This window comes from Aedes aegypti, chromosome 2 (genome assembly GCF_002204515.2).
Source record: "Aedes aegypti strain LVP_AGWG chromosome 2, AaegL5.0 Primary Assembly, whole genome shotgun sequence".
Taxonomy (NCBI): Eukaryota; Metazoa; Arthropoda; class Insecta; order Diptera; family Culicidae; genus Aedes; species Aedes aegypti.
The window spans coordinates 36,506,439-36,532,178 of NC_035108.1; the positions used below are offsets into that span (position 1 = coordinate 36,506,439).

Consider the following 25,740-nt stretch of genomic DNA (forward strand, 5'->3'; position numbering starts at 1 on the left):
GTTAGTCAGCAGTTTCATGCAAAATATTTGGTTTGAGACGCATAAATATAAATATTTGAACAGTTTTATAAATGAAACCACACAAGAGAGTCCATAATACGCATTTCCAGGTGGGCACGTCGGCAGCGAGCCGGATTACATGGGAATCAAATGGAGGGTCCATTATAGGAAACGTTAAATTTGTAAACATTTCTATTATGGACCCAGGGAGGTTCCATAATAGGCATAAGGACAACAGTTTCCTAAATGAGTATTTCACTGGCTATTTGAATGTTTTTGTGTGTTTTAAAAGCGCACTATGAAGTAAAACCATGGAACTTGTAGAAAGGCTGCACAAAGCCACAAAACGTATATCGATCTAAGATATCATTGCAAAAAAGCGTCGAGAATGAATCTCAGCTACTAAGGGGTCCATTACTAGCACTGAAACCCTACAACAGATGACACGCAGGCTTCATCCTTTGGCGGAGAGCCCTGTTTCATCCGCAAACAAAGTTTTTTTGACATCCCTGAGGTCAGACGTGAAAATATTTTAAATATTGGTCCCAAAATGCTGCCTTGAGGAACACCTGCTCTTACAGAAAGTCTTTCAGACTTGGAGTTCTGATAATTACCCCGAAGTATACGATTTGACAGATAATAAAGATAGTCTAAAGACTATTCTAACAATGTATGTTCGAAATTAATGTTTTTTAATTTAACAATCAAGCTTTCATGCCAAACACTGTCGAAAGCTTTTTCTATGTCTAGACGATTAGGACAACAGTAAATTATCTCCTTGGCTTGGCAAATTCAAATAGGTTGTGTGATTGGTGATGGTGAGATGTTGGTTAGCAATTATAACACACTCGACAAAAAAAAACGTTTCACTTAAAAAAAGTTTCAAAATTTGTTTCCTGACAACTGGGAAAAAGCCTGCTTCTGGGCTTAGTGTACTATGAGCATTTCCACAGTTATTAACTATGATCTTTTTTTGCCAACAGACCTTTTTTGCAATTGGAATGTAAATATAAAATTGAATTGATAAGTTATTTCCTACAATTTCCTTCTTCAAAACCATCCGCTCATCTGGCAGCACTGCCCCATTCATTACCTAGCGCACGGAGAGTGCGGCGAACTGTTTTGATCGTCATCCACCCACACGGACAGACTTGTTTTTGTTATTGCTAGGTATGCAATCGTGTGAAGGTCTCTTGTTTTGACGCACTTACTCGCGTCGTCTGCTCTGATGGCGATAGCGCCGCCGCTGGAAAAAGTGATGATGATCAATGTTCACGAGAAAACAACTCCCACACCCCCTCCCTTTTTCCCCCACCTCCTAAATCTCTCACTCTACTAACACCCCTCAGCTATTGCGTAGTGAACCCCGCCAGCGCGATAAATGCGCATCTAAATATCCAAAGTGCATGTAGGGTAAATTGCCAATTATTGCACACCTGTGGAAGCAGCGTTAGCTATTTGGCTGTCTTTTCTGTCAGAATCCCTGCTACTTCACTGCATTATGCTCAAAATCTGCAAATATAGATATATATTACACAATTGCCTTTACTCGTGTTCTCACTTCACTGATACCAAATGTTTTGAGAATTCTGCTTATCATGGTATAGAAATTACTTACATTTTTTTATAATCTTGCTTAGAATCCTGTGAGATTAGGCTCAGAATTTCTTCAGAATCTCGTCCTTTGAAAATTCTGAAGGACTCTCCAGGATTTTATGAAAATCCATTTTCCAATTCTGTCTGAAACACATTCAGATGGGTTTCAAGGCGACATCATTAGTTATGCGAGAAGTGTGCGATAATTCTCGCTGAAATTTACTAAAGGACCTATGTTACATAGAAGGATTTTCTCCTCTATTGCTCTTTTTCGATTATAAAAGTACAAAATCTCTTTATGTTACATAGGTCCTTTAGTAAAGTTCAGCGAGAATTGTTAGACAGGTCCTTTTGGGAAATTACGCGAGAATTGGTTGGCGTACAATAATTGGCACTCTACCCTATGATGCGCCAGCAGTGTAAGTTCACTTCCTTCCCACCCGGTACGTTCACGAGTGTTCTATAAATAGAGCGCGGAAAGTTGAAACTAGCTCGAGGCGCTTCACTCTCAGGGCATACAAACGAACAACAACATGACCGAGGCGCCACCCAGCAAGATAAAAGCAACACCTTACACAGGGGGGCCAAATTTACACGCGCGCGTCTTTTTTGGGGTTTTGGGGCCACGGAAGAGAGCGGGGGTGGAAAAGGTGGTGTGAACCACCGCAAAAATTAGTGGATGTGGAGTTCATGTACCTACGTACCACTTCAAAATAAAAACAACGCACAACCGAAGAGCGCAAAAGATTCCTCATGCCAAAAGTAGCACACGATTTACAACTTACAGGTTGAGCCAGGGTAAACGGCAATCGCATATCATTTCCAGCTTGTGAAAAGTACATCTAAGTTAGTTTTTTTGTATGTATTATTCATACACATATTGCCGATCTTATAAGTAAAATAAATAACCAAATTACATGAACACCTAACTGAGTTTCTCATTCTTCTTGACATAGCACAGGACTGATAGCAGGTCTTTTTTAATTCAAATCTCTGAAAAGTCTCTACTTTTGAAGGTCTCTAAAGTCTAAAGGTCTAAAGATATTCCTTGGGAAAAACTTGTGCGATTCTCGAGAAACTCACACAGAAACTTTCCCAAAGATCCCTTCAGAATCTTATGTGAAAATTCTTCTAGAATTGCTAAAGATTCCTGCAAGGAATAGTGGTCCTGGAATTTCCAAGGGATGCTTAGATAGAATTCCTGCAGAATGATGGGAGATGATATCAAAATCTGATTTGTTTGCAATATGATCATTGGTCATTTAGAAATGTACCGCGAGATAAGGATTTGACATATATTTGCCTGTATTACTTTTGCCCAATCATCTCTCAGAACACCTTCCATTTTCCTCAGAACTTCATCTTCTACCAACGCACCCTGTGATTCCTTAGGTCATCGAGTCCGCGCGCAAAGGGTGAATGGACTTCAGAATTTTAGATTTTCTCCTTCTGTTTCTGTTCTGCCGGCTTACTATTTATTTATTACGTCTTCCTGCTCGATGAGCTGCTTGGTTGATGTATGGGAAGAATGCCCCACGTCTTGGCACCCACCATCACCAGTACCTCAGAAAGGCGCACGTGTGAGTGAATGTTTTTGGTTGATGGCGATCATACTTATTATTGAAGGTTTAATGTGTTCTCGTTGACTGATGTTTGTTGTGATTGGCGGCTGCTGGCTTTGCTTGCGCAGCAGCATCAGTGAGTTTATAAGACAAATTTGCGCCTTTACATTGTTGCATATTGGGAAATTTGGTGTTTTTTAGCGAAAGGGCCTCATGGGAAGCAGAGGATTTCGAAAAAAAAAAAACTATAAAGGGTATGAGAAACATGTTCCGGGGTTTCGAAAAGAAACGGGGTATTTCTAGGAAATGTCAAGAAAAAAATAAAGTAAAAATTCCTTTCAAAATCCTTCCAGAAATATCTCCACAGATACCATCATTTTCATCAATTCTTGTAGAAATTTCTGAAAGAATTCTTTTAGGTAAGTCTTGAAGAATTCCCGAAAGAAGCCTGGGAAACAACTTTTTTTCTTGAATCGATTTCGAAAAATTTTGTCTTTGCGTAACATTGTTTATGCAATTTCTCATTGTAATAGGCTGTATTTTTTATCATGCCAATCTGTCATGAAACGGCCCACTTTCCTGCACAAAATTATGCAGTGAGTATAGTAGTTTACGAACAAGTTGCAGAATGATGATTTTTACAGCATGAGTCATATATTTATCCTACGAGGCTTGCTGTAAAAATTGAGTTCTGCAACGAGTTACGTACAACATTTTTGGCAATTTCGTAGAAGACCAATTGAGGGTATCAGAAATTATATCGGAATGCAATCATCATCATTTTACAATTTCTGAAAAAATGTTGTATAATGATTCATTACGCAACTCAAAACAGTAATGAGAGAGCGTTGCGTAATGACTCATTACTGCACTGGTTTCAGTTGAGTAATGACTATTCCCGCACTGCATACTTCAGTGCAGGAAAGTAGGCCGTTTCATGACAGATTGGCGAGATGAAAAACAGCCTATTACGATGAGAAATTGCAAAAATAGCCATTACGCAAATGAAATCAGTTCCTGGACCGACCGGGATTCGAACCCAGACACCTTCAACATGGTTTTGCTTTGTAGCCGCGGACTCTAACCACTCGGCTAAGGAAGGCCCCTGTAAATTGTAAATTCTCATAAAAACTAAATAAAAATAGTGAATTCGTCAGTTGCTATGTTCAAATACAACGAATATTAATTTCCGAAGGTTTCCAATTTCAACTCGACTAACAGGAGCACCGAACGGAGCCGTGAGTAACAAAAGTAGATGGAGAACTAACATTCATGAGAAATATTGTCTAAACCCGAATACATCATGGGACGCCCTACTTTTTTTTCAATTTGGAAAATGGACTTTGAAATAAATTTAATTGAAAAAAACGATAGAGCAGACATTATTAGAATAATGAAAGCTCGTTTTACTGCACGCATTTTCATTATTTCTACCAGGAATTTCATCAGAAACTTATTAATGCTCAATTTTTTTTTTCAAATATTACGCCTAATATTTCTAAGGCAGTTTTCGTTTAAGATACCAAGAATTCAATTTCCAATTTTTCTAAGGATAATCTCAGAAATAACTCCAGAGATCCCATGTGGAATATCTTCCGCACTCAATATCTCAAAAGATTCTACAGTCAATTTTCCCTTTCTCGATATCTGTATCTCAATATCGAGTTAGAGAACCATCCTAAAAGTTGGTTTTCGTGGCTGCCTCGATGGTCCCCAGGAACGCATTTGTACTGGTTTTGTGTTATACAACTCGATACCTTCCTAATAGTCCCTTCAGTATCGAGTTATGGAGATTTGAATGTAGATTGCCTTTTGGTTTAGGGTATTACTAATTTCTCTACAAGTGCGTAGAAATTAATTCTATGGATTATCCTTGGATTTCGTCCAAAATTTTCGTTTAGGGCATCTTCAGGATCTACACTGATAGGCAAAATAAAGTGCGCTCTGCACCACACACGAGCCCGCCGCTTACGGTTAAACCGCTCGAGCTTCAGGAGCGCCACATCCAAGGGACGGTGAAGCATGGAGGAAGAAATGTGATGGTCTGGGGGTGTTTTTCATGGGGTGGAGTAGGAAGCTTCGTGAAAATCGACGGAATAATGACAGCAGACTCCTACATCAACATCTTGCGGGAAAATCTGGAGGTTTCGGTGATCCAGACGGACCTTGAAGAGAAATTCATATTTCAGCAGAACAACGACCCGAAGCATACTGCCGAGAAGACCAAGTCTTTCTTCCGGTCTTTTCAGATTAAACCGCTGGAATGGCCTCCACAAAGCCCAGACCTCAACCCCATCGAGAATTTGTGGGCGATTCTCGATGCCAGAGTTGACAAAACTGGTGTTACCAACAAAAATGATTATTTTGAAGCCTTGGAGCGCGCCTGAGAAGAACTAGATCCACAACACCTACAAAACCTGGTGAAAAGCATGCCGAAGCGCCTTCAGCGAGTCCTTAAGGCCAAAGGAGGACACATTAACTATTAAATTGCTTTTTATTTTTCTTAAATCATCTTTTATGGGGCCAAGAAGGAAATGGGCACTTTTTTGTCATGATTTTTTTCTCAATACAAATTGATTTTCTTTTTCTTTGAGTAAAACTCTTTTTTATCAAAATTTTGTAAGTGAAACTTTAAAAGAATATCAAAAATAAAACATCAAAAAGATTTAAGTGTGTTAACTTTAATTTGAACCAAATCAATGAGAGTAATTCGAAAACTGGTAGGGTGGGCACTTTATTTTGCCTATGAGTGTTAAGCAGTAATGCTATCCAATGACTCATTCGGATTTCCAATGAAATTTTCGTTTTTGTCTCTAAATTATCGTCATGATTTATTCCAGAGATTTCTCCTGGAAGTCTTATAGAAATTTTTCGAGAAATCGCCAGTTCTCAAAGAATTTTTCCTGAGATGTCTTCAGATAATTGCCAGGATTAATTTTTAGGAATTCTTGGAAAAATTCATAAAAAAAATAAGAGGCATTTCTAAAACAATCTGAAACTTCTGGTTTCCTGAGAAAGTCTTGGTATATTTTCTAGAGAAATGGCGAAAATAATTATTGACAACAGAATCAATCGATTTCCTAAATAATGTCCAGCCGGATTTTTAAAAGAATTCTGTGGAACTGTGGAACAAACCTTTGAAAAATATTTTGGAAGAACTCCTGTTGGAAACTTTGAGATCCACTAGAACAGTGATTCGCAAAGCGGGCGAATTCGTTGTAAAACAGAATTTGGGGGGCGAAAAATCCAGAAAGGGGGCGAAAAGGCTAACACTGGATTATTTGAACATAATTACGCATAACCTTTGGAGGACACACATCTGAAGGTTAACCAATTCCAAACTTAACTAATTCCAGGAATATTTTACCTTAGATCGATATATCTCTAATAATGCTAATTTTAAAATTCTGATAGGCAACACTTAATAATTGTCAAACACAAAATGTTTGTGTTATGCATGCATGTTTTTAATTATCATTTGAATTTTCAGAATGGTCAGTATTTGAGATTTTCACAAGCTCAGATGATAAGTCACAGATAACATTTAAAACACAGCAAACTTTAGATGTACAAAACATGTATCTGAGAATTTTTAGAACTTTTTGCAAATGCCCAATATTTTATACAATGATGTATGAGAACTTGAGAAGCTAATATATCTTTTATTGGCATCCAGCTTGTTACGGAAAAAAATCTATAGTACCCATTTTGAAGTTTCGGTTGCACTAATTCTTATAATTTTTTATGGAACAAACCATTTTAGAGACAAATTTAGAAAAAAATAGCAGACAAAAATCGGGTTCCAACGACAAAACCGTTTGATGCCGAGGACGAATAACACTCTATTAAAAAATAAATTTGAAGAAATATCAGAGATGTGTAAGATTTGAACCTTCAGAATGTCCAAAAAAAATCTGAATTTCGTGGTATTAAAAAAAATACCATCATTGCATCATTGAAAAATAAGCTGAAAAACCTTCTGGATTTCTATATACATTTTCAGTATTTTTTGATAACATAAAGAAGCGTAACCATAAATATCAAACATTATTGCAGTAATTTTAGAAATAGCGGATAAATCAGTATGAAATCACAATTAACGAATCATCCCCAACTACGCCACAAGTTGGCGCTTTTGAATATATTTCATTAAAATTGTTTCAACTGGGCTGAACTTGTATCGTAAACTAATTCAGTAGCTTGTAATGCACGCAAAATATTGTGAAAATTGATATTACAAATTGCAGTCCAGTAAATTATTCCTAATAATTGGGAGTTATCGATATTTGAAATGTACATATTGAATTAAAAGGTTGAATCCACATATCAGGGGGGACGATTTCAGATAACTATTGGTCTCAAGGGGGTGAAAGTTGAAAAAGTTTGGGAAGCACTGCACTAGAGTAACTACAAGAGATATCGATGGAAGAATTAGTGTTAGCGTCTCTAGCGGAAATCTAGGGATACTCTCTGGAAAAATTTCAGACAATCCATTTGTAAATTACTGGAGGAAGTTGCGAGGGAATTGTTGTTGCGAATTCTGTAGTAATTTCTTGAAAAGCATGTAAAAAAGGAGTTTCTGGACGTTTTTCTGGGAGAATTGGTGGTGAATCTTTGAGGATTGCGGCAATCCGATTGCCAGAAGAAGAAGTCACCGAGAGTCCCTAGTAGAATTCCAGAAAATTTTATTTATATGCGGAAGCCGGATTCGAAAGGCGAGCTGAAAAGATTCTTATTGCAAAGTTACAGACAATGCGCCCGAGAACAACCCGCTATGGCAAAGCGAATTATAAAAGTGCCGTTACGTCCCAACTGGGACAAAACCTGCTTTTCAGTTTAGTGTTCCTTTGAGCACTTCCACAGTTATTAACTGAGAGCTATCTTTGCAGATTACTTACTGTTCCATTTTGTACGGACTGTGATTACTTTGAACCCTTTTTTTATATCTGACTCTTTGACTCCTCTATCAACTTCAAGGTAGACCGTACCAAAGTTATTCAAAACTTTGATTGGATTACAGATCGAATTGACAATTTGATGATTCTTTACACTGCCACAACTTTTTTATTTCATATTTTGAAAATACGGGACTTATTATAAGGTTTTAACGTTTTGAAATTTACATGTACACGACAAAACACGTGTCAAATGTACAAATTGGAATTCAAACTGATGAAAAGAAACCACGTGCTCCGGTGGGGACCGAACCCACGACTCCCTATTCCCTAGATGGGCGCTTCAACCTACAAGCTGCGGAGCCCCTTTAGAGACCCCGACGCTCGAAGGCGAACTGAACTCGATTACCCCAAAGCACATGGGATCATCATTTCGCAATCTAAACTTCGTCGGATATATGAGATGTATATTTGACACATAACTGTGCAACAAATACGCGAATGTTTTTAACTAGATTCAAAGCAATGTTTTGTTGAAATAATAACAACTGTTATGTTCTATTGACTTAGAATCCAATACACAAGACAAATCATACACAATCTTAAGAGGGATTTACGCAGCATCCTGAATATGATTGTTACGAAAAATGAGATGAAATATCATTGAATGTAGGGCAAGATCCTCACAGAATTTTTAATAATTTTTAATAATACTCCACTGAATTCATGCCTGGATTGCCACATGATTCGGGTCAGAATTTGCACAAAAACAGGGGTCACACATAATACTGGGCAGATTTGTGACAGAAGTCTGGGCAGGATTCTTACAAATTATAATACCAGCATTCTTTTAGACGAGATTCCAGGACAGGTTGTACAAATGAACCTTGGACGAGATTTGAACCAATCTCTAGGCACAACTCTAACAATGTCTTCTTTTTATTTCTGGCGTTACGTCTCAAATGGGACAGAGTCTGCTTATCAGCTGATGTTCTTATGAGCAGTTCCACTGTTATTGTCTGAGAGCTTTCTTTGCCAAATGACCATTTTTACTTGTGTATATCGTGTGGCAGGTACGACAAAACTTTATGGCAGGGCTGCCCAACGTACGGCCCGCGGGCCGCATCCGGCGAAGAGTTTGAAGACTTTTCTCTCAGATGGCCCGTTGTATGTTTTACTAATCATACTTCGGAACAAATGTTTGTCTCAAACTCCAAAATACCGCTATATACTTAATGAATTGTCTCTGAATCTATTACCATTTTCTAAAATGTCATAGCACGTCGGGTTTTTGAGATAGTGATTGTTGAAAATACTCGCAGGCAAGTTTACCACCTTGAAAGCTAATTTTTGTGCTTCGTTTACTACCGAAATCTTTGTTTAGGTACTTAAGAATATGAAACAACGAAATTTGTAATGTTTTCGTTACTAAAACGGTACTTTTGATAGTTTGGAAAAGTATTGCATTTGGCATATGAAGGAAACGATTTAAATGCAGCATTTCTGAAGGCGGCAACGAGTTCAAAAACTCCAAATTTAGTGGAGACACATAATATGAAAAGATTATTTTTTCCGCTGTGTCATTACTAAAACTTTCAATAAAATTGCATGGTTCATTTCAATACGATATTCTATTTTTTTTTATCTAAATTTAGGGAGACTTACGGCTTCGGCACCATTCGACTATTATCGGCAACCAAATTTCAAACGCCAAATACACAGTATTTTTCTATCAAAACACATCAGTGGATCCACTGTTTCGAAACATTCAGATAATTCTTTACTCTGCCCGCTTCCCGCTGGCAAGATTTCCGAGACTAAACAAACGATATCGCCGGAGATGTCATCACTTCAAATAAGCACACCTCAAAATGCGACTGATTTGGAGCTGCCGAAGAGATTCACCAGCAGTTGTTATGGGAAAGCTGCCGAAGAGAGTGAGGCTTCCGACAATAGTCACACTGACAAGGGATGTTCGCAGCGTTGTAAAAACGTTTCCAAAAGCATTTTGACAAGTCTGTCGGTGTGAATCGATAGAGGATTGAGCAACGCATAAATGTAAATAGAAAACACGGAATTTGTCTGCTGATGTCCGAGAAAAATACAAAAGAAGCACGGTATGGGCTTAAGAGCCAGTTCGCGAGAACCGCAACCCCCTTTCCAAGGGAAGTTGTATTGATGTTCTCCGATCAGGCTGAAATTTTCAGGGATTGTTCTTCTATATAAAAGAAGATGTTTTGCAAAATTTTAGATTTTTATATTAGGGGGAAGTGGGATAAAATGACCTCCAATGATTTCATGTCATCAAACATGCAAAATCACAAAAACTTATATAACTATAGTAAAAGTGCACGGATTGTGTTGAAATTTGGCATGATTACTCTACGTTATATAAACTTTTAGATTGGCATGGTATTTGGATGTTAAAATTACTTCAAATCGAAAAAAATGAGTTTTTCGTAAAAAAATTTGTTTCTTCTCAAGCTGTTTGGTTGGGAATCAACTACCACATTTATCAATTTGGGTAATGTTTTGATGGGTTCGATTGGGAGGGCCACATATGTGTGTACCTTATATGATGGTATGTTTGCTAGAGATCATTTTGTAAATAATTGAGTTGAGCTTAGTTTAGACTGACTGCACATATGGCTATTATGAGACATTGTGCAGTTTATATCTTGAATAGAATTTTGACCTTTACTGGCCTTGATGTTTACAAATTTCACGAAAGAGTGAAATTGCATTTTCTCACGAAAATTAGGTATTTTTACAAAAAAAAACCTTCAACGTTACAGTAATTCTTATGATTTTGTGTATTTTCCGACACTAATATATACGGGCTAATTGAGTCATTTTGTATCAATTTTAACTTATGAAAAGTGTAGTTCTGCGAAATGTATTCCATTTTGAATAGTAATGAAAACATATCGAAAAACTAAAGACTATTATGAGATAGTTGACAAGCTTTAAATTGTGCGTATTGTAACTTGGTTACATGTTTAAGTTTAAACACTACAACGAAAAATGCAGCAAATCATAGCTATAAATCCAAACACTTTTAAATCAAAATCCGATCAACTTTGTTTCAACATAAAATTGTAAAATTGAACCATGCAAAGCTTTTCAAAATCAACTAAATAACACGCCTTTAATAACTTGTAGAATGCATGTGTTCTGTATTCGTTTAAAAATACAAAAGTAAGCAATGTTTGTGATTTTGTTGTTTGGAAAGATATGTTTGTGGTTTAAACTGCAATTATCACTGATTGGTTCAATGAATCCGCATTGAACGACGCACAGTATTGTTCTTATCACATATTACTCATGTGTTGATAATGATCAAAGTATTATTTCAGTTTTATTTGAAAATTGTGTACTTACGGCATCTAAACATACGATTCCAATACAATGTCCGGATTAAAAAAATATTTGGCTCCATTCCGGACAGCCTCTTTTTACTATTTTAAACTGTATTTACATCACATTTTTGCATAGTGGTATCACTAAACTTTTAAACTATAACTTTGTATATTATTATGTTGCAATCACTATATAGAAAGAATATTTTTCCATCAATAAACGTTGTGGGTGTATTCGTTGGCACTATCACTAATACAAGTTCACCACGGAAAATACACCACGTCTAGAGTGACTTTTTCATTTTTATTAATTGTTTATCAATGTTTACTGAATTATAAATGTGCGTAAAATAAGTAATCATGTTTATAACAAGTAGAGATTAAAAATAAACATATTAACCATCAATTTAGCATTTTTTTTTGGTAAATATTATCAGAATGTCCGGATATTGGTACCGTCCGGATTTTGATTCACCACGGTACACCGCCAATGAGCCCCTTGAGTTACCCTACAAAACTTTACATATTTAGTTTTTTGACCTAGTTCGGTTGACAAAATATAAGTCATCGGTTTGATAAAAAAAATGATTAAAAAAACAGGTTTTTTTCGATGTGAAATATTTTTTTTAATATAAATATCATGTTCATTTTAAAGTTCATGTAACGTTAAGTAAACATGCCAGATTTCATACAAATTAGTGCATTTTTACTATACCTATAGCAGTTTAATTCATTTTGTATATTTGTTTTCATATTAAATCATTAGTGGTTAATTTGTACCACTTTCCCCTAATATAAAAATCTGAAATTTTGCGAAATAACTTCTTTTATATAGGAAAACAACTCCTGTAAATTTCAGCTCGATCGAAGAACATTAATATTACCTCTCTAGGCAAGGGGGTTGCGGTACTCGCAAAATGGCTGAAGTCCAAACACTACCCCCCCCCCAAAAAAAAAATTTTTTTCGAAAATATTTGAAACGGCATATCTGGATTACACCTCAAATGAAAGCCCATGAGCTGCCCTACAAAACGTCATATTTAGATGTTTGACCTAGTTCGGTTGGTAAGAAAAAAATCGATTTTAAAATCACTGAAATTTTTATGAAAAACTCATTTTTTTCGATTTGAAATACTTTTAAAATCGAAATACCATTCCAATCCTAAAGTTTATATAACGTAAGGTAATCATGCCAAATTTCAACACAATCCGTGCACTTTTACTATAGTTATATCAGTTTTTGTGATTTTGCATGTTTAGTGACATGAAATCATTGGGGGTCATTTTGTCCCACTTCCCCCTAATATAAAAATCTAAAATTTTGCAAAACATCTTCTTTTATATAGAAACTTAATCCCTGAAAATGTCAGCCTGATCGGAGAACATCGATACAAGAAGGGGTTGCGGCTCTCGCGAACTGGTTCTTAAGCTGCCGAGAATACGTAAGTTCCCATATGTCATTTCACAAATGATTCGAAAATATTCAATTTTAAATTTAAAAAAAACTCCAAAATTTGGCAGCATTTTCTATTTAAGTTAGTTAGCGTTAAAATTATTCTAACCGCTGAGAATCAGAATGAAATTAACAATGAGAAATCATACTTTTTATACCTAGAATAGTATTATTAAGATTACAAGAAAACTGGAATGGCTTTCTTCAAATTAAAATAAGAAATAAGTAAACTTCAGTCAAATTAGAAAAAAAAATATGGTGAGAAAATTTTAATTAGTCCCAAAGGCTTGGTCATTACAAAATCCTATACACTCACAAAACCTACAGCAGGATTTTTCCGAATCCGAATCAAATTTTCACAAAATTATGGGCAGAGTTTCCACATAACCCTGATTGGAATTCTGTTCAAGATTCATATAATATCCTTGATAAATATCTCACAGATGCCAAAACAGGATCTTGGAATAAAGATTCTTACGGAATCCTAACATCAATTCTCACATAATCCTGCGTGGATTTTCGCAAAATGCAGGATTCTTATATATCCATCGGCAAGAGTTTCAAATAATAGTGGGTAGGATTGTGATAACAAATCTGAGTGAGATTCTTATAACATCTTTGACATGATTGTAATATAAAATTTAGAGCAGAATTTTCAATAATTCCTGTACTAAATTATAACGTAGTTTTCGTAATATAATTATAGAATACTTAGAGGGATTCTTACTGATGCTCAAAAGCAATTATCTTGTATTTTTTTCTAAAAATCATTGTTTTTCTAAATCGTTAAAAAAAATGTTGAAAATGCTTTGGCCCGCCACGCAACATTTTTTCTGAGATATGGCCCGCGGTTCAAAAAGGTTGGGCAGGCCTGCTTTATGCCATGGCTTTCCAACGTACGGTTCGCGTCCGGCGCTCGGCTTCAATTTTGGCGGCCCGTGATGTTTTTGAAGATTTTTCTTATACCTGACCCGTAAATAAATCGAATTTGAGGTGATTGATTTAAAATTAATTAATAATGTGAAATGTTTTCAATCTTATTACGATCATAATGACCATTACTCTCCCATGACTTCTTTCAACATTTGATAGCAAAAAAAAACTGAATGCCTATTAAGGCTGAACAGAAGTTTTCACGGGATAGTTCTATTTCCAAACACAATCACACTGAATCATAGGCAAATATTGTCGTAGAATTCTTCTTCTTTCTGGCGTTACGTCCCAACTGGGACAAAGCCTGCTTCTCAGATTAGTGTTCTTATGAGCACTTCCACAGTTATTAACTGAGAGCTTTCTTTGCCGATTGACCATTTTTGCATGTGTATATCGTGTGGCAGGTACGAAGATACTCTTATGCCTTGGGAATCGAGAAAATTTCCTGTACGAAAAGATCCTCGACCAGCGGGATTCGAACCCACGACCCTCAGCATGGTCATGCTGAATAGCTGCGCGTTTACCGCTACGGCTATCTGGGCCCCATATTGTCGTAGAATGTTTGGAAGTATTGTGACAAAAATTTGGAAGATTCCTCAGGAAATATTGGACAGGATTCTCAAAGGCATTTGGACACAATTTTGACGGAGAACTTGGGTAGGATTCTGGGCTTCGACAATATGTTTTTATATAATCCTTAGCAAGATTCTGGCACGTTTTAAATATGATCATGAGCAGGATTCATTTAAAATCATGAAAAGTGTTTTCAAAGATTTCAAGATAGGATTTATAAAATAACAATAGGTGAAGTGAAAACATATTAAAATCACTTCCTTATGGGGTCCAAAATACGACCGTTACCCTATTAAACGTTTTTAAAAAATTTCGACGTGCACGAAAATTTGGATTAAATAGAGATTTATACATCGTGCCATGTCAATACTTTCCAAAAAAAATTGGTATAGAATTCTGAGCTTGGAGTTTCAGGACAGGTTATTTTTCATCCTAGGCTACATTCTGACTGTGCATAATTCTCACAGAATCGCGGTCCAGTAACAACTTACTTTTTTGTGATTTTTTTCAATGCTTTGAAAAAATGTTGGAATTATTACGTGTGCATTTAAAAGTTTGGCCCGCCGCACAATGCTGTTTCTGAGATTTAGCCCTCGATTCAAAAACGTTGGGCAAGCCTGCTCTATGCCCTGGGAAACTTGGGAAGTCGAGTACATTTCCAACATACAAAGATCCACGATTGACGAATTTCGAACCCACGAGTCTCGTCGTGGTCTTGTAAGAGTGAAAGCTGGAGCAATTAGATTTTGGTCTGTAAATAGTGCCCAACCATTTTTTTTTCTCCGAATGACGCCCCACAAAAGAATCGTAGCCTACGCCACTGTCTCTAGCATGAAACGCACACAATCCGCAAAATGTCAAATATACGGTCCGCTCGCTAGACATAACAAGGCAATCAAAACAAAATTTTGCAGACCTGACCGCAGTGTGAGAGTTGACAAAATGAAAATGGAACTCGTTCAAGTTTATACGAAACTTGAATTCCATCGTCAGTATGTAAAGTTTTGAAACTTATGCTTTGGGGGAAATCCATTTCCAATACACTTCAGCTACGATTCTCATTCTATGCGTATGGTCCCCTAAAAATCATTAACACCATAGCTTATACAACAACTACTACTACCATCGCTACCCACTATGAGTTATGTGTACACTCCCCAGGCCCGTCATTGAGAGGCAGGAAAAATATAGTAGCTCGTAATTATACGTACATTTTGCTCCGCAGTCGGCGCACTCGTTGTTGAAGTCAATCTGCAGCAGACGATGTAGGATTTTTTCATTCTGATCGGCCATCATCCGTCGTCTTGGTCGTCTTCCGTCGTCGCTCCGCCCTTTTCCCTAATCTGTCGTCGCTTGAGACTCACTGGCCAGGCGGTGAGGCCTCAGGATGATTCGTCCTCCGGGGACAGAAACACACTTTTTCTTCACTGTTTTTCCCTTTTCTTTGCCTTTTTCCCGTAAAACAATATCAAAACACACCACACCTCGTCAACACCCGACCATCAGTAGTAATTAAAGGTATTGGTAGTGGGCGATGGCCACGGGGACTTTCCAGTGAATCAACTTTTCTGTTTGCTCCCTTCTCGTTACTTCTGTTGCATTCAATGCATTTGGTACACACTTTCTTCTTATAAACTTTTTTTCTCCTTCGGATTGCACTGCACTGTGTTTGGTTTCCGATTTTCGATGCACAGCACCGCACCGAAATTTACGCCACTAACTTATTATAGGAGATAGAGGTACTTCACTCACAATCACTTCACTGCTTCCGCTGACCGCGACCGAGAGGATGGTGATGTGATGATGGTTGGTTCGCTGTGGATTGTTTTTTTCTTTGCTGGGGGTTTCCAATCTTGTTTCGTTTGCGATCTACGAATTTTGAAATCAAAGCAAAGCCATGCAGAAGATGGATGGAGTTTGATTCCCGTAATTATAATTTTATCGTTTTTGTGACACGATATACCAACACTAAAATTGCAAATTTAGCAAATTCTCCATATAATAACTGTGGAAGTGCAAAGAACATCTTAACGAAGCAGAATCAGGCTCTGTCCCAGTGGAGACGTGATGCCAAGAAGAAGATATCCAGAAAAGCTCACTTATATCGCCCTGCATTAGCTATTACTATTAAGGGCATAATTAACACACGGGGCAAAATGGATACTCCTTCATTCTCTGTGAATATGCATACTTCATCAAAATTTCATACACTGCAATCTGGATTAAATTTGAACTGTTTAACGGAATAAAAGTTTTTTTTGCATTCAATTGTCTTTCGAAACTTGACTTTCTCAGTTTCAAATTGGCGCATAAGCAAGGCGGTGTAAGAATCTAATTTTTGAACAACATAGCGAGCCCAGGGAAATTATCTTTAGCTAGATAGATTGATATGATTACATATCAGAACGTTGACAGTTATTATAAATATTGTACACACTTAAATTCTGAAATCGAGGTAAGTAAACTGTTTCGCAGAAGATCCAACAGTTGATTTCTTGGTAAACGTTTACTGAATCCCAGTTACGTTCGTCGAGAAATTTGGATCGCCGGCACATCGGTAAAACAAGTACCGAAATTTGGTATTGAAAATTACGGAATTCTCAACAGCTGGATTCTCGATAATTTGTTTTTCTGAGGTCCACTAAATTTCACTTAAGTGTTCATTTCACCCGATGACAGGACATGACACTCAGCTGTGATTACCGTGTTGTTTTTTACCCGATTACCCTAACGACATAGAAGCCAGTACTACCAATTCCTTCAGTAACCAGTACTACCAATTCCTTCAAAATCCGAGGCTCAGAATTTGATGGTATTTGGGCACGTATCATTCAATTAGTGCACTATAGGATGAAAGCTATTTTTGGAATCAGATTTATATTCAGAATTAACATTTTTTTTTGGAAAAAATGATTAAAAATTCAATTTAAATATAATGGTTTTATTAAAATTCTTTATTTATTTGAGAAGTTTAGGAACCCTTCAGGCTAAGCAATACCAAATACAAGTAGAAAAATTTCAAAACTGTTTGTTAAAACTCTTGTTATTAAGCTAGCAACACTGTTGGGATACCAACAAAGTGCCGGGTTGCAATTCAATTTAACGATGTGGATGTAGGCCTTTGCCAAAACGACAAATGAAAAGTTTCATTTGTTGCACTTTAACCTAATAGGTCTTGTCTTAGATTTCACCCCGATATCTGTTTACCAGCCTTGTTTTCGACACCATTTCCTATCTCGTTTTTTTATGACTGATGATTTTTATCACCATAAGTTAACATAGCATAGCATGTTGTACTAGACTTGTCAAGGATAACCAAAAATAGCCATTTTATGGTCTTCAATAAGCATTCGCTAATTATGTCCATAACACCTTTAATCCTCATACAAGGCACCAAAATACCGATTATGCTTTAAATTTCGTTCCTATAAATCTGCTAAGGACGTTTATAATTCTACAAAGTATCCTAATAGAATGTAATCAAAATCTTATTATATAACCGAGAGTGACCTTTCCAGAAATTCTCTAGAGATCTTCCAAAAAAATCCTTAATCTTCCAAATGTCGCGCGGTTTGCCACCGTCAAATTTACCACGCTTCTTTTTCTTGGCAGTACGTCCTCACAGCTTAGTGTTCAATTGGTGATCTAACGTAAAGAAAAATGCGAAGATGGCGCTGTCCTAGAATGATAATTAGCGCATCCAAGTCGAAGTAACTTGTGATAACTTTGGAAGAAAAATCACCACAATCATTTAACTCATAAGAAGTTGGCAATTTAAAGCACACGAAAGCGTAAATATCCATTTGAATTTGCAAAACTTTCGCAACATAACCTCACATTTGCCGACAATGAGCACAGTTATTAACTGAGAGCTTTTTTGCCAAATTTGCCATTTTCGCATTCGTATATCGTGTGGCAGGTACGATGATAATCTATGCCCAGTGAAGTCAAGGAAATTTCTCTTACGAAAAGATCCAGGACCAACCGGGAATCGAACCCAAGGGTGGGGGACGACTGTCGAATGGGAGTAAAATTGAAAAGCTGCCAACCAAGGGCCAGTTTTAAGGCTTAACGTAGAATCATTCGCAGAATTACAAGTAATCAATGCACTTAAAAGCTATTATTTGCAAGCAGTTAAATACCACGAGCTACTGCAGTGCGCTAGAGACCAGCAAATTCTGCTAAATTCATGCAATATATGTTTCCGAATGGCCCTTGCAGTTAAAACGTGTATAATAGAAAAAAAAGAACATCTGAAGAATGTTTGGTTGTCTTGAAAATACTAAAGTAGTGGCCCCTAAAGCCGAATATGAAAGCCATAATTTTACAAGTCTTTTTTCGTTTATTTTAGAAACAGCAACGTGGGTCGCAAACTAACATCCAGTTGGAAGCCCCTGTCTCTGCGAGGAGCCAGCAGCCAGACAGACATACACACACATGCGCACGTCTCAAATAAATACGATGATGCCTTCTTTTCTTTTCGTTCCCTTTCCCTTTCCTGCTGAAGCTACGAGGGTCGAATGGGGAATGCGCTGATGATGGCTGCTTCCGATTAGAAACTCCAGAACTCGACCATCTCCGTAATTACAAACCCGTCCTCTAGAAAATCATCGTAGAAAAATCAACGCCACAGGATCTCAGCCACCATATTGCTCGTCTTCTACCCGTCACACATCGAAGAAAACCTTCCCCACAAAATGCACTCGCGTTTTATTTTTATTAAATTTTTGTTTTTGTCACCGCCGCCGCGCTCCGATTCCGTTCCGGATTGTCTGTCTTCCGCGTCCCGCCGCAGGGCGATGACATATTGCAGGAGTAGAGAAGGGATAAAAGGAGAGAAGAGAAAAGAGTCAAAGCTCTCTCAATGCAAACTATATGGAAAACGCGCTTACCTGGTATACTGGAGGCGAAGCAAAGAGGTTCAAAGAGATCTGTGGAAATCATTTGCTGCTTCGACGCGCAAGAACGCTAGTGAACGCTAGAGAAATATGATATGACTGCGCTCGTTTTTGGCGTAAATGGAGCACGGATCAGAACGTTTGCTAGTAAATTAAATCCACAAATAGGGAATTTTATAATTAAATGAATTAACTTTTGTAACTTATCATAATTACAACTGATTTATTGATAAACTGTTAGCGTGATATTTTATTTTTTATTTTTTATTTTTTTTTTTTAAAGAACAACTGCGATTTTTTGAATGTCCGGAATTTGATGCACCGATGTCCGGATTTTGATTCATGTGTCCGGATTTATGGACACGACATGATGCAGAATTAACTCAATGTTCATTAAATTCATTGTAAATTTGGTGAAAATTATCAAGTTCTAACCTAAAAGCTTTCATCTCAAAGTAACACATAATAAAATAACGATTAACCAATCGTATGCAAGCATTTGAATATGTGTATCATCTTAGGTGTCCGGGTTTTGATGCATCACAGTAATCAGTATTTTTGTTTTCTATATTATTTTATTGCTTTCTCCAGTTGATAACTACTTCGAAACATCTTTTATCATTAAATGTGGTGGAAGAATCCCTACTTGATATTGTTGGCGAAAATGAAAAACTGTTTTTGATCGAAATGACATTTGAATATAAACAAGAACAGGGGTGAATAATATTTTGCTTGTTCTGCACTAATCTCTCTTTTAAATATCTAGATTTTTCAACAATTTTATTACAATCATGAATAATTATAATTCGTCAATCATCTATTCCTTATTTCTATTTGTCTTGTTTCCTGTATACATTTTCCTCATAAATCGAGATAAAAAGATGTCGAAGAATATGATCAGTTGATCATGTAAGCTCAGGCTTTGATTTAAAATTTCATCAGTTTGAACATTCACTCTTGTGTAATTTTCAGAGTACTCTTGGCTTTATGTGACTCCATTTTGCTGATTTGAAGAGCAGATTGTTCGCTGTTAGATGATTTGACAGCAAATCAACAGAAATACAGAATGATAATACTGACATCTAAATTTGAAAAAAAAAATATTCAGATGGACTTTCCATCGAAAATTGAAATTCAAGGTAAAAGCAATATTCTCCGTCCCAACCTCACCTCCCAAATAATCTATCCAGCCCAATGTGAAACAAAACAACGCCATCGTGGGTTCCAGGCAATTCGATCGGATAAGTAACTGTTTGTAAAACGCCTCAAAAAACAGGAAATCTTCGTAGAGTTCTTGATTACGATCCAATATCAAGCACCAGTTCAATAAAATTTTGTGAAATATCTAGATATTTTGTGCAACACTATGGCTTACGTAAAACAAACTTGCTCCTTGTGGATCACTTGTCAATGCGGTATATAAAAAATCGACAAGGCATGTTTGATAAAATCTCAAACTATATTACTTAGTACAGACAGAAAGCGAGGATGTGAAAGAGGAGCGTACGCGTTGAAGGTCTCTCCATGCATGTTGTATGAAAATCGCGCTTACCTGGCATACTGAAGCGATGCGAAGAGGGATGGAAAGTGTGATCAAGCGTGAAAGCAGTTCGTATGGTGCTTCGACGCGCGAAAACGCTTGAAGATAATTTGAACTATTATTGGCAGCACTAATATTGCGCGTGAATTTCGAACTGATGAAAACAGTTGGGAGTAAACTAAATTAACAAACACAAAAGAAAAGTTCTTTTTTATATTTGAAAAAAAAATGTGTGCTTTGTACCACTGAACTGATCTTATACAATAAAATTCCGCAACTCAAAATTATCATTCTGCCATTCCGTAGAAAAAAAAAACCACAATGTTCCACGACTTATAAATAAGAGAGTCGATTTGTTATCAATCATTAAAACCATAGCTTTTACTTTAATAAAACGGGAAATTGCTCTCAAATTTGATCGATTATTACTCGTTCGGAAAATCAATATTTACTTAAAAATTAACTGCAATTGGAACCATTCGTGATCTAGTTTATAATATCGATGATTCAAGCTTAGAAAAGATTCCCATAAAACATTTACAATACTCGTAGAAAAGGTATGCAATTAACATACTATTACATTCCATAGATACAAACATGATATTACATCTATAACTATTGTATTGTTTAATCTTCCAGTCGTCGCGCGGTTCACCACCGTCAAAACCACCACACTGCTGTTGAGGACGAAAAGCGAGTTTTTTTTTTTCAAAAGTGTTGTACAAAATACAACATCGTGACGACTGAAGTGTTAAGTGAATTTAAAGAAATTATTCGTTCATAACAGCAGAAGTTTAATAATTTAATTTTGTGTGGAAAAAGGCATTCAATTTCAAAATTCTCGAAAATTATAACCTTTTTTGAAAAAATATTCGGTAAGCTTGATAGATATCATTTTTTAAATTTCTTTATTTCTTTCATTTCAAATATTACATATATTTCTTCTGTGTGTTCTGTGTTGAATTCTCTGTGTTTTATTTTGAATTCTCTGAAGAGCTTTCTTCCTGGTTACAATTACAACAGCTAGTCCATATTGGTACAGCATACAACATGGTTGGCCTGAAAATTTGTTTCCATATCAAAAGCTTGTTCTTAAGACAAAGTTTTGATTTTCTATTAATAATGGGATAGAGACATTTTACATATTTGTTACATTTGACTTGAATGACCTCAATGTGATTTTTGAAAGTTAAATTCTTATCTAGCATGAGCCCTAGATACTTAACTTCATCTGACCAATTTATTGGAACCCCTCTCATCGTGACAACATGTCTACTTGAAGGTTTCAAATAAAGAGCTTTTGGTTTATGTGGGAATATTATTAGTTGAGTTTTGGAAGCATTAGGAGAAATCTTCCATTTTTGCAAGTATGAAGAAAAAATATCCAAACTTTTTTGCAATCGACTGATGACATGCAGGCTTCGTCTTTTGGCGGAGAGGCCTGTGTCATCCGCAAACAAAGATTTTTGACATCCCTGAGTTAACTCAGGTAAGTCAGATGTGAAAATATTATATAATATTGGTCCCAAAATGCTGCCCTGGGGACACCAGCTCTTACAGGAAGTCTTTCAGACCTGGAGTTCTGATAATTAAGCATAAGTGTACGGTTTGACAGATAACTTTGAATTATTCTAACAATGTATGTTGGAAAATTAAAGTTTTTTTAGCAAGACCAGTAGAATAGCCTTCAGATTTGTTGGGACGAATCAAATTTGTTACACGTAAAAGTTGATGAGTGGTCGAATGTCCATGGCGGAATCCAAACTGTTCATTGACAAAAAATGAATTTTCGTTGATGTGCCATCATTCTGTTCAAAATGACTTTTTCAAAATGTTTACTGATGAAGGAAAGCAAACTGATTGGACGATAGCTGGAAGCTTCTGCAGGATTTGTGTCTTGTTTTTAAATTGGTACAACCCTAGCATTTTTTCATTTGTCAGGAAAATATGCTAATTGAAAACATTTGTTGAAAATATCAACTAAGAATGATAAGCTACTTTCGGGAATTTTCTTGATGATGATGTAAAAAATTCCATCATCGCCAGGAGCTTTCATATTTTTGAATTTTTAAATAATAGTACTCATTTCTTCCAAATCAGTATCCCAGGAATTTTCGAAAACGTTCTCTTGATTGAGAATATTTTCGAAGTCTATTTTGAAGAACTTGATTTTCTATTGGACTAGTAAGTCCTTAATTAAAATTGTGCGCGCTTTCAAACTGCATAGCAAGTTTTTGAGTTTTTTCGCAATTAGTTAGTAGTAATTTGTTTTCTTCTTCCAATGCCGGTATTGGCTTCTGAGGTTTTTTTTTCAAAATTTTAGATAATTTCCAAAAGAGCCAAGGTACAATTGAGAAATTTTATTTTCAAAAGTTTTTGTTTCTTAATTGAGAAAAACGTTTCTTGATTTCTTCCTGCAAATCCGGCCATATAATTTTCATAGCAGTATCGTGAGTGCGGTGAAATTGCCTTCTCCTCACGTTTTTTTAAGACGGTTTATCATCATAGTCTATAATCACGTATTCAAATTTTACTTCACATTTCGGAACTGCAATGCTCCTGGCTTCAACAATGGAATTCGTTAAAGTTTCAAGAGCATTGTTTATATCAAGTTTTGTTCGAAAGAAATGTAAACAGATTAGAGTCAATTTATGTTCCATATATATACCAGTCGGCTTGATAGCTAACATCATTATACACAACCATTATAATATATGTTTTGATTTATTTTTGCTCTCTTGAATTAATTAATTTAACTTTTTAGTAGTTGTTTTGATAATATGTGATAGTGATTCATATTTAAAAACTATGTCACGAAAATCTATTCATTGGTTATTTAATTAATGTAGTCAATCGTGTATTCAATCAGATTAACAACAATTTATTTATTCTGTTATATTTTTTTCCAATTTTTATGTTGTACCATGCCCACACAGTTACGGATCACCCACAGTGACGGATCACTTTGGCGTTCAACATCGAATAACTTGCCTAAAACATAAACGTTGACGTAAAACATATTTTTCCCATGTTATACTATTTGTCTTCTACCATTTTTAATGTCAAGCACAACATTCAACCGCTAAATAACGGTGTATTTGACAAATGTTTAGTTGGTACCACACAGCTATCATTGTATGGTCGTTTTCTGTAAGAAGTGCCGTCAGCATTCATAAGCTCCCACAGGTGGTAAAATTCAAATGTTATAGCATAAAGCATGCTTGTTCGCTTCGATTCAGTATGAATTCATCATTGGAAAACATTTTTCTTGATTGTTGATTCTAAATACCAAATATTAGCACTTCTAACTAGTGATCCATAATATGGACCAGGAAATGATTGTTTACCATGGTTATGGATCACATCCAAAGAGTGTAGATTTCTGCCATTTTAAGCATTGGATTCGACATTTTTAGACAAAAGCACTAAGGATAAAACTAATAAAACATCGAGGTTTGTCAATTTCGTTTTTTAGCAGACAAAAATGGGTAGAAAACTTGGTATGGAGCGAAAACAGTTCATGCAGTATCACAAAAAAGGGCATTTTACCGTTGTTTCCAGCACTAATACTGCTATTTTTTGCAGTAATATGTGACACATTGTTAACTTTCGTCAAATCAAGCAAAACAGATGCATTGAGTTGAAAATCTCTTGATTTTGCGCACTGATCCGTAATGTGTCACAATTTGATCCATAATATGAAAATTGATCCATAATATGGTTTTCAGAAACCGATACAATTTTTAATTTTTATGCAATCCTATGTAAATATTACATTCAAAACAGTTTACTATATGAAGATCCAATTTGAAACGATTCAATTCGTGCTTTAAATTACGTTTACTATGTAGTTTTTATTGAATTTTATAGGTTGGACTCCACACTATTTGATCCATAACTGTGGGGTCATGGTATATACTCTGAATGATAGCCTATGATTGCTATTTCTGCTTATTTCATCCAAGTTGTATCGGCCCTATATTGTAATTTCTAGCGGACTTGAGTGCGGATGATGACGAAAAATAAACATGCTTAGTGATTTAAATGGTTTTCTTCGCACGCCATCGAGAAGCAGTCTTCCTGCTTGATGAGAAATGATTTTAACAAACTTGCTTCATTCTACAGAGTCGCCTTTACAGGCCTCTGTTGATGCGAATGGGACATGGGAAAGGAGAAGAAACCGAATAAAGCAGCCGTGCGCACTCTCTCTCTCTGGTCACAGGCAGCATGCTGTTGCCGAAGCACAAAATCAATGAAAACACGGAGCGCATTGAAACTCTTTCGAAACCTCTCCCAGTATGCCATACCATTTTTACCTCTTCTCTTCTCTTTTCGCCAACACTTCACTTCACTTCTCTTCTCTTTCGGTATGCCATCGGCCGCACTCTCTCTTCTTCGCTTCTTTTGCGTACACTTCAGTTCGCTTCACCACTTTGGGGAGGTTCGAGATCTTGAATGAATTTTTCCACTATTTTCGACGGGAGCTGACGCAATGTGTTTTTCTGGTTTGTTAATAGCTTGCACCACTTTTGGAGGAATAATCCTCCCGATTGTTATTTTGTTAGAAGTATCGACACTCGCACGATTCTGTACTTTGTGATTATTTTTTCTTCACTTTATTTACCGAAAATGCGTCAAAATTCGTTCTGATGACTTGTGTTCCCGTTTTTCATTCCACACTGACTGATGATCGCACTGTTTTTGGACGAAACGAAAAGATGAATGAGCATAAACATGTAATTCGATAGGGGTGTCCAAATATCCATCAGTGGTCGATATGATTTTGTATGCACCGCATATTCACCTCACCAACCTCGCGTAATGATTCAAAAGGGCTAATTCTCAGATTGTTGATTCAGGAGAATAGGGTCCTAAAGCCCTGTCCCAATTTTAGTGCCAAACGCTTAAGTTTAGGCCAAAAACACATGTTT

At 36.3% G+C, this 25,740-nt stretch overlaps 1 protein-coding gene across 6 annotated transcripts in view; it reads right to left on the reverse strand.

The window, feature by feature from the left end:
• The window catches only part of LOC5569893 (arf-GAP with dual PH domain-containing protein 1), a 42,699-nt gene extending 17,162 nt beyond the window's left edge, over positions 1–25,537 (reverse strand). Inside the window, exons 1-2 of one of the 6 annotated variants that reach the window (XM_021840556.1) lie at positions 25,434–25,537; positions 15,583–16,186 (exon numbers count right to left, since the gene is read on the reverse strand). In XM_021840556.1, coding sequence (XP_021696248.1) covers positions 15,583–15,667 — 85 coding nt within the window. In that variant the 5' untranslated portion in view covers positions 15,668–16,186; positions 25,434–25,537. Of the gene's footprint in view, positions 1–15,582; positions 16,241–18,963; positions 19,160–25,433 lie in introns of those variants that run through there. The other 5 variants (XM_021840554.1, XM_021840557.1, XM_001658744.2 and 2 more) reach the window with 5 other exon arrangements.
• Positions 25,538–25,740: the final 203 nt, after the last annotated feature.